Here is a 13,200-nt window from a genome sequence, read left to right as displayed (position 1 = left end):
TGACAAAACTAAGTATTTTAGTTTTTAACTAGGGTGGCAGCCTTAGTTAATATCCTAGAATCGGCTTAGCAGAAGTAGTGGTACACAGTAAATAATTAATATTTTATGCTGATTAAAACATAATTGACATTAAGTGAATAATAAATAATTGGTTGCTTTTCCTTTCTGCATTTTAATATTTTTTACAATACAACCTTTCTACTTCCATGTCTGTTGCCCTTAGGCAAGGCCTGCAGTTTTATTAAGATTAATCAAGAGTAAAAAAAAACAGGGGTGAAATGTAAAATTTGTTACTACCCGTTCTGTGGGCGTGACTTGGTGGGGGGGCGGGTAATGTGACTGGGTGGGCATGGTCAACTTTTTTTTTTTAACTTTTCAAAGCATTTTTTCTGCAAATGCAAAAAAATGCTTTGAAAAGCCTCTGCCGATCAGGAACACAGCTGGGATCGTCAGAGCCTTTTCAAAGCATTTTTCTAACCACCTCTTCCGCTGAAGAGGTTGCAGAAAAAAATGCTTTAAAAGTCTCTCTGACGATCCCAGCTGAGTTGCCTGATCGTCAGAGAAACTTTTAAAGCATTTTTTTCTGCAACCTCTTCAGCGGAAGAGGTGGTCCTTGCAGGGCCGAGCTGAGGATTTTGTACAGTATCTGTATGATAAAATAACTCAGATTCGGGAAGACTTGGCCGCCGACTGGGTTAGTTCAGACGAGATGACTGAGGCAGGCCTTGAGAGTGTTATCTGGGAGGAGTTTGATCCTGTGGCTCCCGAGGACGTGGACAGGATCTTGGGACGGCTGAATGCGACCACATGTTTATTGGACCCGTGTCCCTCCTGGTTGGTGCTGGCTTCCCGGGAGGTTACACGAGGCTGGCTCCAGGGGATTATCAACGCTTCTTTGAGTGAGGGTGTCCTGCCGGCCGCCTTGAAAGAGGCGGTGGTGAGGCCTCTCCTCAAGAAGCCATCCCTGGATCCGGCTGTTTTGGCTAACTATCATCCAGACTCCAACCTTCGTTTTATTGCGAAGGTTGTTGAGAATGTGGTGGCGTGACAGCTTCCCCAGTACCTGGATGAAGCTGTCTATTTGGATCCGCTCCAGTCCGGCTTCAGTCCTGGGTACAGCACGGAAACGGCATTGGTCGCGTTGGTGGATGATCTCTGGAGGGCCCGGGATAGGGGTTATTCCTCTATCCTGGTCCTATTAGACCTCTCAGCAGCTTTTGATACCATCGACCATGGTATCATGTTGTGCTGGCTGGAGGGATTGGGAGTGGGGGGCACCGTTTTGCGGTGGTTCTCCTCCTATCTCTCCGACCGGTCGCAATCCGTGTTGACAGGGGGGCAGCGGTCGACCCCAAAGCACCTTGTTTGTGGAGTGCCACAAGGGTCGGTCCTCTCGCCCCTCCTGTTCAACATTTATGTGAAGCCGCTGGGTGAGATCATCTGTGGTTTTGGGGTGGAGTTCCATCAGTACGCTGATGATACTCAGCTGTACATTTCCACCCCAGACCATCCCAACGATGCCTTGGAAGTGATGTCCCAGTGCCTGGAGGCCGTGCGGGTCTGGATGGGGAGAAACAGGCTTCGACTCAACCCTTCCAAGACCGAGTGGCTGTGGCTGCCAGCGTCCCGGTATAGCCAGCTGACGCTATCGCTGGTTATTGGGGACGAATCATTGGCCCCCACGGAGAGGGCCTGCAACTTGGGTGTCCTCCTGGACGTACGGCTGTCTTTAGAAGGGCATATGACGGCCGTGGCCAGGGGGGCTTTTTATCAGGTTCGCCTGATACGCCAGTTGCGCCCCTTTCTGGACCGGGACTCCCTACGCACAGTCACACAAGCATTCGTCACCTCTCGTCTGGACTATTGTAACGCTCTCTACATGGGGCTCCCCTTGGGGTACACCTGGAGGCTCCAACTGGTGCAGAATGCAGCGCGCGGGGGATTATAGGAGCGATGGGGCGCTCCCATGTGACTCCTCTCCTGTGCGAGCTGCATTGGCTTCCAGTGGACTTCCGGGTGCGCTTCAAGGTGTTGGTGATTACCATTAAAGCGCTCCATGGCTTAGGGCCTGGGTACTTACGGGACTGCCTTCTGCTACCAATAGCCTTCCACCGGCCGGTTTGCTCCCACAGAGAGGGCCTCGTTAGGGTGCCATCGGCCAGACAATTCCGGCTGGCAACCCCCAGGAGGAGAGCCTTCTCTGTGGTGGCACCTACCCTTTGGAACAATCTACCCCCAGAGATATGAATGATCTCCGACCTCCGGACTTTTCGTCGGGCCCTAAAAACTTACTTTTTTCAGTTAGCCGGTCTGTCTTGATTTTATGGTAGGTTTTAAAATTTGATACGGATTTTAAATTGACAAGTTTTAAATTACGGTCCAAATTTATTTAATTATTTTAAATCTATTTTTAACTGTAATGTTATGTATAAATGTTTTTATTTTGGCTGTTCACCGCCCTGAGTCCGAAAGGAGAAGGGCGGTATAGAAGTTTGAAAAATAAATAAATAAATAAATAAATAAATTAAATAAATTAAATAAATTAAATAAATAAATAAATAAATAAATAAATTTTTAAACCACCTCTTCCCTGGAAGAGGTTGCAGGAAAAAAATGCTTTGAAAAGCCTCTGAGATCCCAGCTGAGCCGCACGATCATCAGAGGCTTTTTTTTTTACTTTTAAAAGCATTTTTTCAGCGGAAGAAGTTGTAGAAAAAATGCTTTTAAAAGTAAAAAAAAAAAGCCTCTGATGATCATGCGGCTCAGCTGGGCATGGTGGGGGGGGGCAGGGATTTTTGCTACCGGTTCTCCGAACCACCCACCGCCATCGCTACCGGATCGGGCAATCCGGTCCGAACCGGGAGCATTTCACCCCTGAAAAAAAGCATTAAAAGAATTAATTAAGGAATGGGAATGCTTTCAACAGCTCATGTTAATGACTGTGGAATGTTTTACCATTTATATATTTACATCCTGCTTTTATTATTTTTATAAATAACTCACGGCAGGAAACACATCCAACACACCTTCCTCCTCCTATTCTCCCCACAACAACAACCCTGTGAAGTGAGTTGAGCTGAGAGAGAGTGACTGGCCCAAGATCATCCAGCTGGCTTCATGCCTAAGGCGGGAACTGGAACTCAGTTTCTTGGCTTCTAGTTGTTGCCTTAACCGCTAGATCAAACTGGATTAACAATTATTTATTAAAAAAATTAACAAATGGTCTAACATTTCCTGATATTTCTCTTTGTTTTTGATGGTTTTGTAAGCATCATGTGATAACCAAAGCTCTTCCACCTCCTTCTAGACACACATAACCAAATGTTATCACAGTGGAGTAAAATGCAATAGAAAAAAAAATATGCATTCAATTTTCCACCAAAGAAGTTATTTCAATTTGACAAAATTAGCTTTGATTCTAATGCAGCCTTAATTTCCAAATTTATTTTTACTCTGTTTTTTTTACTCTAAGATGAGAAAGAAAAAAATGAAGGACAGATTCAATATTATGTTGAAAGAGAAGAAGAATACTATCATATCCTTGTATGTGAAAACAGTTGCGGTATTAACAAAGAAAAGCATACAATGAAAGGTCATATTAGAAGAGCTGCAAATAGTCATGCTATGTCTCTCAGCATGAACAAAAGATACTGCCAGAAAATGCAGATCCTTAACTGTTGAAAAGATTTGCCAGACATACCTAACAAAAATATCTTGTTAAATCTGCTGTTATCTTGCTAAAATCCAAAATTGCCATTCAGATGGAGTGTCCAAGAGGATGTCTGAAGAACTTTAAAATACCTCTGCTTGGAACAATTATCCTTGGTCATTTTAAATGTATATTATTCATGGAATGGCTGGAATATAACACAAAACCAAATTGGGGGGGAGAGTGTACTTTATGGAGTAAAAAAACAAAACAAGTAAATACTATTTGTGTCATGCTATGTGATTTCATTATTAATATTTAAGTTGGTTTTACATAACAACAGGAAAAAGAAAAATTAAATTATAATATTGTTTTGTAAATAATATTTCAAAAATTGATAAAAATGAATGTAGTTAGGAATGAAAAAGAAGTAATCCTTGAAGTAACTACAATTTTAGCTACCTTGAGATATATAGATGTACCTTCTCTATAGGGACCGGGCTCCATTTGTCTTCACATCAGACATGGCTTATGTTATCAATGGTGGTGATAAACCCTCCAGTCGTTTCCATGATTTTGTGGATCTCTGCTGCCAAGCTTACAATCTGATCCGGAAGCATACTCATCTCTTCCTCAATCTTTTGGGACTGGTGAGAAAACATATTCCCCTCCCTGTTGCTCATGCTCTTCAATAACATTGCATCCGTCCAGTCAGCACAATGTAATTCTTGCTGAACCCTTCATGTCAGTTGATCATTCAGGATGAGCTTTGGAGTTTTGCATATTCTCCCTTTTTTAAACGTTGAGCAAAGATCAAGACAGAAAGTGCATAATCTCATCTCCAATGATTGTCCTGTCCAAAGATTTCATTTTTATTCCCGAAACCACAAAGACTAAGGACTTGTTTTATTATTGTTCTTTAGACTGTATTTAGCATTTTTATCCAGCTTCCTAAGCACCTGAGTTACTCAAACATTGTTGTTTGATAAGTTAAAGGTACTGTCACAAGATGTAAGCTGTTCCAAGTAAAGCTACCTTCTGCAATTGACTGATGGTGATTTTGTCAATGCTGATAGTGCTTAAATGGTGCTCAGTTGTTCTAGGATTGCACCCAAGGCACCTACCTCTATTGATACTATTTTTGCTTTCTTTTGTCACAGTCATTCTACCTCTATTTGCAGGTCTCTGTATTTTGTGATTTCTCTTGTTCTTTCTCTTCTATTCTGCTGTCTCCAGATACTGCAGTGACCACTTTCCAGACTTTTTTGTCATTCATATCAGCGATCAGCGATTCTATGAATTCTAAAGACCTTGAAGTCTTTAGTGTCTTCATTTTCTATTACTTTGTCTATTTTGTGGTCCCATCACTTTTTGCCTATGGGCAAATAGTAGTAATGATATGCAGAAAATACCATTAGTAATAGTATTTCAGGAAATCAGGAGTAGATGTTCCATTCATAAAATTGGGATTGCCATAGTTCATATTTTCAACAGCTGCACCACTTCAATTTCCAATGCTAATTTTTTATCTCTTTTTGTACTCAGATGCTCTCCTGTGGGATTCCTGAACTCTCTGATCTTGAGGACCTAAAATATGTTTATGATGCACTTAGACCACAAGACTCTGAGGCAGATGCTACTACCTATTTTACCAGGTGAGAAGATATTAGTCTTAACTCTGATAGTTAGAAATTCAAAAAAGGAAGAATGCCAAACATCTGTCTCCCAAAATCTCTTTCGCCAACACTGTTCTGGGATCTTTATCAAAATCATGGAGTAGCACAGTCAACTTTACATCACCATATAACTTAGAAGTTCCATCCTTTGATACAGATTGATAGAGTCCAGCCTGGGCAGTGTAGCCACGAAGCTCAACTTCTTCATTCATAACCTGGCCCAGATGAAGTTCACAACATCAGACTCCCGGCCAACATTGTCATTTGCCCCCCGTGTGCACACAATCAAGACGTCTAGCCGTATCGTTGAAATTTCTCTCTGCCGACATGAAAAGGTCTTCAATCCCAGCAAAGGATATGTGAGTCCTTTTTATGGCCATTTTGTTAGAGGGCACTACAGTAGAGACAATGCTAGAGCAGCTGCTCTAGATAAGTGACGCTTAAAGCATGGGATAGTTTATACCAAACACAGAAATAATGTGGAATCTGCAGTTGAACCATATGAACTTTCATCTTTGTCTTGCAGATTTACATTCTGAAGGTGAAACGAGAGCACCCTTCTGAAGTCATGTTCATTCAGCGCACATTTGAAGAGTTCCAGGAGCTGCACAACAAGCTCCGCCTTATCTTCCCCTCTTCGCATCTCCCAAGGTCAGTTTCCATTTTGCTTATAACCAGTGGTGGAATTCAATTTTTTTTACTACCAGTTCTGTGGGTGTGGCTTAGTGGGCGTGGCAGGGGAAGGATACTGCAAAATCCCCATTCCCTCCCACTCCTGGGGAAAGGATATTGCAAAATCTCCATTCCCACCCCACTCTGGGGCCAGCCAGTGGTGATATTTGCCGGTTTTCCGAACTACTCAAAATTTCCGCTACTGGTTCTACAGAACCTTCTGAATAGCACCCCTGTTTATAACCTTCATTTTTCAATTGCACACTCCTGCAATTAACCAGGGAAATTGATTGTGTACTTATTTACGATTCTCCATATGCTTTCCTGAATGAAATGCGATTTTTCTATTAGGAAAGAATCGGAATCTGGGATTGTAGTAATAAAAAAAGGTAATCTAGTTCTTCATCTGTACATGAGATGTACATGTACATGTACATTGGGGCAATCACTTGTTTTTCAGGAAGTGCATACTATCATTATTATTAAATCATCTTCTGGAGTACACAGGAGTGGGAAAAGCTGAAATGATTTCTGTTTAGGAAATAGATATAGTAGATGTGCTTATACATATGACCATATATACCCATTTTGACCTGGGTTAAAAATAACCTAAGCAATGTCATCAGGTTCGGAGAGTATATAAAATGTGGCTGAATGCTGCATCTGAATTGCAGGCATGCATTGAACACCCTGCCTTTTTGTCAAGCCAAGAAGAGTTTGATTCTTGCAGGTTTATTAGGACAGTTACTTCTGAATAGCATGCCGTGATGTTGCAAGCAATCCTAAATTGGTTTCCTTCTTTCCATAGCTTTTTTTTCTGGGGAGCACCATTTTCTGAACCTTTTTACTTCTTCTGGGTGAATGTATGGAGAGAAATCAGAATTTGGCATTCTCACTTTTTTTTTTTTTTTAACATGAAGCAATTCCTTCCATGTACAGGACTTTCAAAGAGCAACCATATCTTTGAACCCTTCTGCTTCAGAAATGTTCTTGATGGTTGGGCTCACTGCTTAAATGTCTCTTTCTCCCCCACCCAATCCAATTTCCCAGCTTCCCTAGCAGGTTTATAATTGGACGATCACGAGGAGAGGCAGCCGCTGAGAGGAGGAGAGATGAATTGAATGGCTACATCTGGCATCTAATTCATGCAGCTCCGGAGGTTGCTGAGGTAACATGGATGAAGAGATTTTATACTAGCAAAACTAAGAAGAATTTGTAGGCAAAGGCTTCAATATATAATAGTTCCACCTGAATTATTTCTGCAGTTTGTCCCCAGGATTCTTGTCTAGACAATTTTGCTTGATCATTCTCCTGAAAATTTAAACAGCTTTTCTCTTTATTGCCATTCCTGAAGTTACTTTAGACTGCTAGTACTGAAGCATGCTGGGTCCTAGGATGCATCAAGATTTTCCTGCTGCTTGATATTCTGCTAGGTTATTTGCATTGCAGAAGAGAAAGACAAGGCTGAAGTTTCTTACCTTCGTGCATGTGGTCCACATCTTTAGTGCTGTTAGCAATGATGAATTGATGGTGTATCCTCACTGCTATGTTAATAATGTTCGTGATAAGAAAATTGTCAAAAATCTCAGGTTTTATATATATATAAGCTGAATCTTAACTCTTGGCAATGTTGGAGTGGGCACATAAATAAGTGACACCTTATTTGCAGAATAAGTGTATTGTCTCTAATGTTGAGGTTTTCTTGCAGTGTGACCTGGTATATACATTTTTCCACCCTCTTCCAAGGGACGAAATTGCTGCAGGCACCAATCCAGCACCAAAGCCCGCAAGTAAATATCAGTATTATGCAAGTGATAAGAATTATCCATTTCAAGATATTCCATGTTTGGCTGATAGCTGATCTTGAGTGGAATAGATAAAATAAGATGCAGCCTATCTTGGGATAAAGTCCTTCATGCATTCCATTGGAGGAAGAAAACAATATTGGTTATTTGACAGAATTTACTATTTCTTCCTAAGAACTTATTCAGGGGTGGTTAAATATTCTTCAGGAACTGTACTTATAATGATCAACAAGAGGCAACACACAAGCAATTTTATTCTGTTTGGAACTAATCAGATGTACATAGGCACATATTTATTTATGAATTTAAACTTCCTGGGAATTGCATTCATGAATCTTTGTTTGTTTAGATATGTACAAGTCATAATCTTTGAGAGCTGTCCTAGTCCTGGTATTCAGCAGTATTGCAGAAAGGGATATATTGTGTCCTGATATGTAGAGTCTATATTTAGAATGTTTTATACGTTTTGTAAGCTCTAAACACTTAACAACAACATTTAACAACAGTCATTGGGAATCACAATTTCTATTGCTAAGCTTTGGAAAGCTAAGCAGTTATAAAGAGCAATGTCATGTAACTTTACCTCTTCGAGATGAAAATTACAACACTTCTGCTTGCTGTTGTTAAGCACTCTCACAATCATTAACCACAACATCGTGAGGTCGCCATTTATGACCTCCTATTGGCTTCCTCAATGAACGTGTTTATAGGAAGCTGCCAAAGAAGGTTGCAAATGGTATTCACGTGATCATGGGATGCTGTGACTTCGTAATTGCGAGCCAGGTGCCTGGTGTCTGGATCACAATCATGTAACTGCAGGGATGTTGCAACTGATGTAAGACAAGGACTGTTTTAAGTACTCATTCAGACAAGTCTGAACAGTTGCTAAATGATTGGTCCTTAAGTAAGGACCACTTTATATTCTATGAAGTGTTTTTACTAATATTGTCCATCAGACAGCAGTACACAACCCATTTCACTGTGTTTGGAACTCATCTGATACACATAACTACAGCTCTTATGGGCTTCAATCCTATGATGATGATGTTATCCATTCAAGTTGTGCCTGACTCTTGGTGATTCTACAGGCCAGGTGTCTCCACATCTTCCGATTTTGCACTACTTCTTTGTCAATCCTATAGAGGAGGGGTGTCCAACCCCTGAGCCATGGATCTGTTGCTGCGCAAGTGAGCAAAGATTCATCTGCGCATGCACAGGATCTAAGTAGCACGTGAAACCATGTGTTGTCGTTGTCCCCCCTCGGTGGGAAAAAATTGGAGGCAGCTGCTATAGAGAACCCTTTAGACCCATGATGGCAAACCTATGGCACGCGTGCCACAGGTGGCACACGGAACCATATGTGTGGGCACACAAGCGTTGCCGTAGCTCAGCTCCGGTGTGTATATGCATGCCGGCCAGCTGATTTTTGGGCCTTCCAGGCCCACCGGAAGTTGAGAAATGGGCTGTATCCAGCCTCTGGGAGTGTGTGGGGAAGGCCGTTTTCACCCTCCCCAGAAAGCCTCTGGAGCCAGGGGAGGGCCCACCGGTAACCTTTTTGCCATTGTGTGCCAAAAGCGGGGGAAGCACGGGGGTGTCGCACGCGCATGTGCAGTGGGGCGGGGTGCAAGGGACATTGAATTATGGGTGTGGGCATGTGCACGCACTCCCCCCTTGCGCTCCCCCCCCTTTTGGCACGCAACGGCAAAAAGGTTAGCCATCACTGCTTTAAACTTTGAACAAACATAAGGTTTTTTATATTGACTCAACCAATTCAAATGAGAACTGATGTACCAGTTAAAATGGGGCAAAATATATAGGATATTAAGGTACATTGATTTTGTGTTAATATTCTTCATATTTTAGGTTTTTAAAAGGGATTTTCAAAAGTATGACAAATATTTTTTAGAAAAAGTACAAATATTTCTGCTCTTTGTAGCTGCTCCTATCTCTGCTACTAAGCGAAATATAATTTTATTTCATATTCCTTTTTCTTAGATGCTGTATGGTCCCAACCAGTTGGAAAAGTTGGTGGAGAGGTGAAATTATCAGTATCCTATAAGAACAACAAGCTCTTTATAATGGTGATGCATATCCGTGGCCTCGTAAGTGCTTAACATTAGCTATTTTAATGGTGTCTTCTAACCAATTTTCTGCACATTTATACAGCCCAAAGAACTGATTAATCTAATTGACTTAATTTCTCTCTTTTAGCAGCCTATTCAGGATGGCAGTGATCCTGATCCTTATGTTAAGACTTATCTTCTGCCCGATCCTCAGAAAACTACCAAGAGGAAAACCAAAGTTGCTAGAAAAACTTGCAATCCAACTTATAATGAAATGGTATTTGTTTGTTCACCTTGTGTTAATGAAGTAGCCCTTGCATAGATTCAGAAATCCCAAGTGCAGGCAGAGTTGGAGCATATAAAGTGGTGGACTGACTCATTCCGAAAGCATTGTAGAATCTGAAAAGAGATATGAATTTACTTTTTGAGTTCACTGCTTGTTTGATTCTGGAGATTTAACATTTAGAGAGTGGATTCAATTCCAAAACCTTTGCTGAAATTGTCAATTTGCTTAGGCCAGAATATAGACCATTCATTCTGGCGATAATTGTGTGAAATAAGCTCATACTACAGTGCAGCTTACACAACTACAACCAACAAAACTTCTAATTAACATGGCATAAGTTTTGTACAGAGAATTACAATCTGATGCTTTGCCTCTTGCTTCTAATACTTGCAAAACTGAGATGCAGTTGCTACGCAGAAGGTCTATCCATCAACAGTAGCTAGATCCGTATAGGATTCTGCAGGCACCAAAATATTGTCTTATCCATTAATACATTGCCAATTGAAATTATCTTATTCTATTTGTATGTATTGAAGAATTATAAAATAGATTTGTTGTGTATGTGAAGGATTATAAAATGGATTAGTGAAACAATAAATCAGAGAAATAACCTGGTAATAAAATGCACACATTTCATAAACAATCTAAAGTAGTGGCATCCCTAGGTAATGTAGGGAAAGAAATATCTGAAACCCAACAGCCAATCTAAGAGATGATGCTGAGTTAGCACGACAAATTTGATTTACTAGGAAGCAAGATATTGTGATTTTAGGCATTGTGATTGTCTAGTTATTGAGCTATACCAGCCGTATTATTCTAGCAAATGTAGTGACCTCTCTAGTAGGAAGTGGTCAAAGGAAATTGACTTCAAAAAAACACACTTCTATCTAATAAAAATTCTTTTATCATTTTAGAATAAATTTTATTTTAAATAGTATATTAGAATATACTTTACCTTTGCCTTACAGTTACTCTTTCATCACTGTAGTAACTGCAAACAGTTGCTAAACGAGGCACATGCTAAATGAGGAGAAAGTTAGATGTGAGAAGAGTAATGTTCTGCAACTTTTGGTATCTTCCAGCTTGTCTATGATGGAATTCCTAAAGGAGATCTGCACCAGCGTGAGCTGCATCTGAGTGTCCTGAGCGAAGAGGGCTTTTGGGAGAACATCCTCCTTGGCGAGGTTATAATCAGACTACGAGATTTAGATCTCACACAGGAGAAGATGGGTTGGTTTGAACTGGGCTCTAGGAGCCATGGGATCATGTGAGAAGCAGGAAGGCAGTCTTACCTTCTTTGGAACTACTTTGGCCCATGGAAGTCCCTGGGAACTAGTGCATGTTCCAGGAGTTGTATCCTGGTATAAAACTCGAAGGATTTAATTTTCTGCGATTAAGAAGATGGACATTTTGTTTCTGTGCAAATGAAGAGTTAATTTCCTGTGGAGAGTGAACATTGGGGTTAAGTCATGATAGGAAATCCTATGACTTGAAATGGCTGCTGTAGACTTTTATCTTTGAATACATTTACCTTGTGTCAAGGGAGCAATGACTTAACTGAGGGGGAGGGTTTAAATATTAAAGGCTTCCCCCTCCCCTTTGAGATATTTTTTAATTTCTTTTTAAACAATTTGAGGCCAGTTGTGAATTGTAGGATGGAATCTAGATGGAGAGGAACTTTGCAGAGTAATGAATGTTATAAATTAAGTTCTTATTGGACTTTCATAAGGTATTTTTTATTTTAAAGGAACATTTGCATAAGTATGTGTGATGGGTTGGGAGATATGTGGATTCAGTATGAATGGAAGATTTAAACCCTTATCTCTGGGACAGGAGCTAGTGTGCTCCAACACAAGCCATCATGGAGACATTGCTTCCAAAGGAGAGCAGTAGTACTTGCACAAGCGTAGAATTTACATTTTTGATTTCTTATGATATATAATCTAAAAAGCATGCTCTCCTGGATAAACATCTGGACTTATTTGGAGAAGGCAGAAGGCAACTCTATTGTTGATTGCAACCATGCAGAAACAACAGCCTTGACCTTAACGTGACTAAAAGCGATGTCTTATTTTTCAATCTTAGCTTTCCTAAATTGTCTCTTACATATATGGTGTTCTAGTCAGTCTCAAGAGATTGGATGGGATAATTTGTGCTAAGTCTTAAAAGCAAAGAATTTTTCATTTACCCAAGCTAGAGAGTCATTGATTTCCTCTTTCATAATCACCAGTATCAAAGAACTGATTCTTTAGATTAGCCAAGGATCCCTTTACCCATCAATTTGTAAAGCATGGTCATTTATTACCAGGCTACTTAATTGAAATAAATAACATATTAATGAGTCTTTAAAACTTTTATTCATCACAGGCTTTTCCTCCAAGATTGCAGGTGAGAGACAAAGTGGGTGAAACTTCTGAAAGTATTTGTGTTTATGACATTGTAATAACTCTTTAAAGCTGTTGGCAGTGACAAATTGCATTGTTGCCCTTTCTCCAAGAAGTAAAACTTTATAAAAATGATGTGGGGTTTGGGAAATTACCAACTATGAAAACTTTTTTTTCTTAAGAATAGATAATTGCTGTTGGGTTTTTTATTGTTATTAATATTTTTAAAAGAGGCAAAGAGTTTTTCCACATCACAAGAACTTCTACACCACTTCCTTGCCTCAATGCCTACCATCTTCTAGCTCTTGCTGAACTGTTTACAGCGGGAACTCACAAAAAAAAAAAAATTGGCATGTTTCTCAGGATATGAAAATGTGAACTCTACTTTTTTTTTTAACTAGTTATTCAGCCAAATTCTATTTGGAGGAAAAAGCAAATTTGTGGGAGAAATCATTTTTGTTCACTTTTGAGCTGAAGGCTTCTTTTTACTTTCTGTAATGATGTAACTGGATTTCAAAGAAACAACTACATGAGTGAATTTGGGGCATGGCCTTATATCTTCCATTCTATAGGAAATGAGATAAAGGTGGCATCTTATGAATACCTGTGTCTTTCTACGTTGTAAAATGGTGATATTGGAAATAAATAAAGGAATTGGAATGCAA

The 13,200-nt window shown here is 40.2% G+C and overlaps 1 protein-coding gene across 1 annotated transcript in view; it reads left to right on the top strand.

Moving 5' to 3' along the window:
- The window catches only part of PIK3C2B (phosphatidylinositol-4-phosphate 3-kinase catalytic subunit type 2 beta), an 83,108-nt gene extending 69,908 nt beyond the window's left edge, over positions 1-13,200 (top strand). Inside the window, exons 24-32 of the mRNA XM_070939766.1 lie at positions 4,143-4,299; positions 5,195-5,304; positions 5,483-5,684; positions 5,852-5,976; positions 7,048-7,165; positions 7,706-7,787; positions 9,798-9,904; positions 10,014-10,142; positions 11,234-13,200. Coding sequence (XP_070795867.1) covers positions 4,143-4,299; positions 5,195-5,304; positions 5,483-5,684; positions 5,852-5,976; positions 7,048-7,165; positions 7,706-7,787; positions 9,798-9,904; positions 10,014-10,142; positions 11,234-11,422 — 1,219 coding nt within the window. The 3' untranslated portion in view covers positions 11,423-13,200. The remainder of the gene's footprint in view (positions 1-4,142; positions 4,300-5,194; positions 5,305-5,482; positions 5,685-5,851; positions 5,977-7,047; positions 7,166-7,705; positions 7,788-9,797; positions 9,905-10,013; positions 10,143-11,233) is intronic.

The sequence above is a fragment of the Pituophis catenifer genome, unplaced genomic scaffold, assembly GCF_029215685.1.
Source record: "Pituophis catenifer annectens isolate HBS135680 unplaced genomic scaffold, rPitCat1.0.hap2 SCAF_3, whole genome shotgun sequence".
In the NCBI taxonomy this organism is placed as follows: Eukaryota; Metazoa; Chordata; class Lepidosauria; order Squamata; family Colubridae; genus Pituophis; species Pituophis catenifer.
This window is presented reverse-complemented; position numbering and strand designations above follow the sequence as displayed.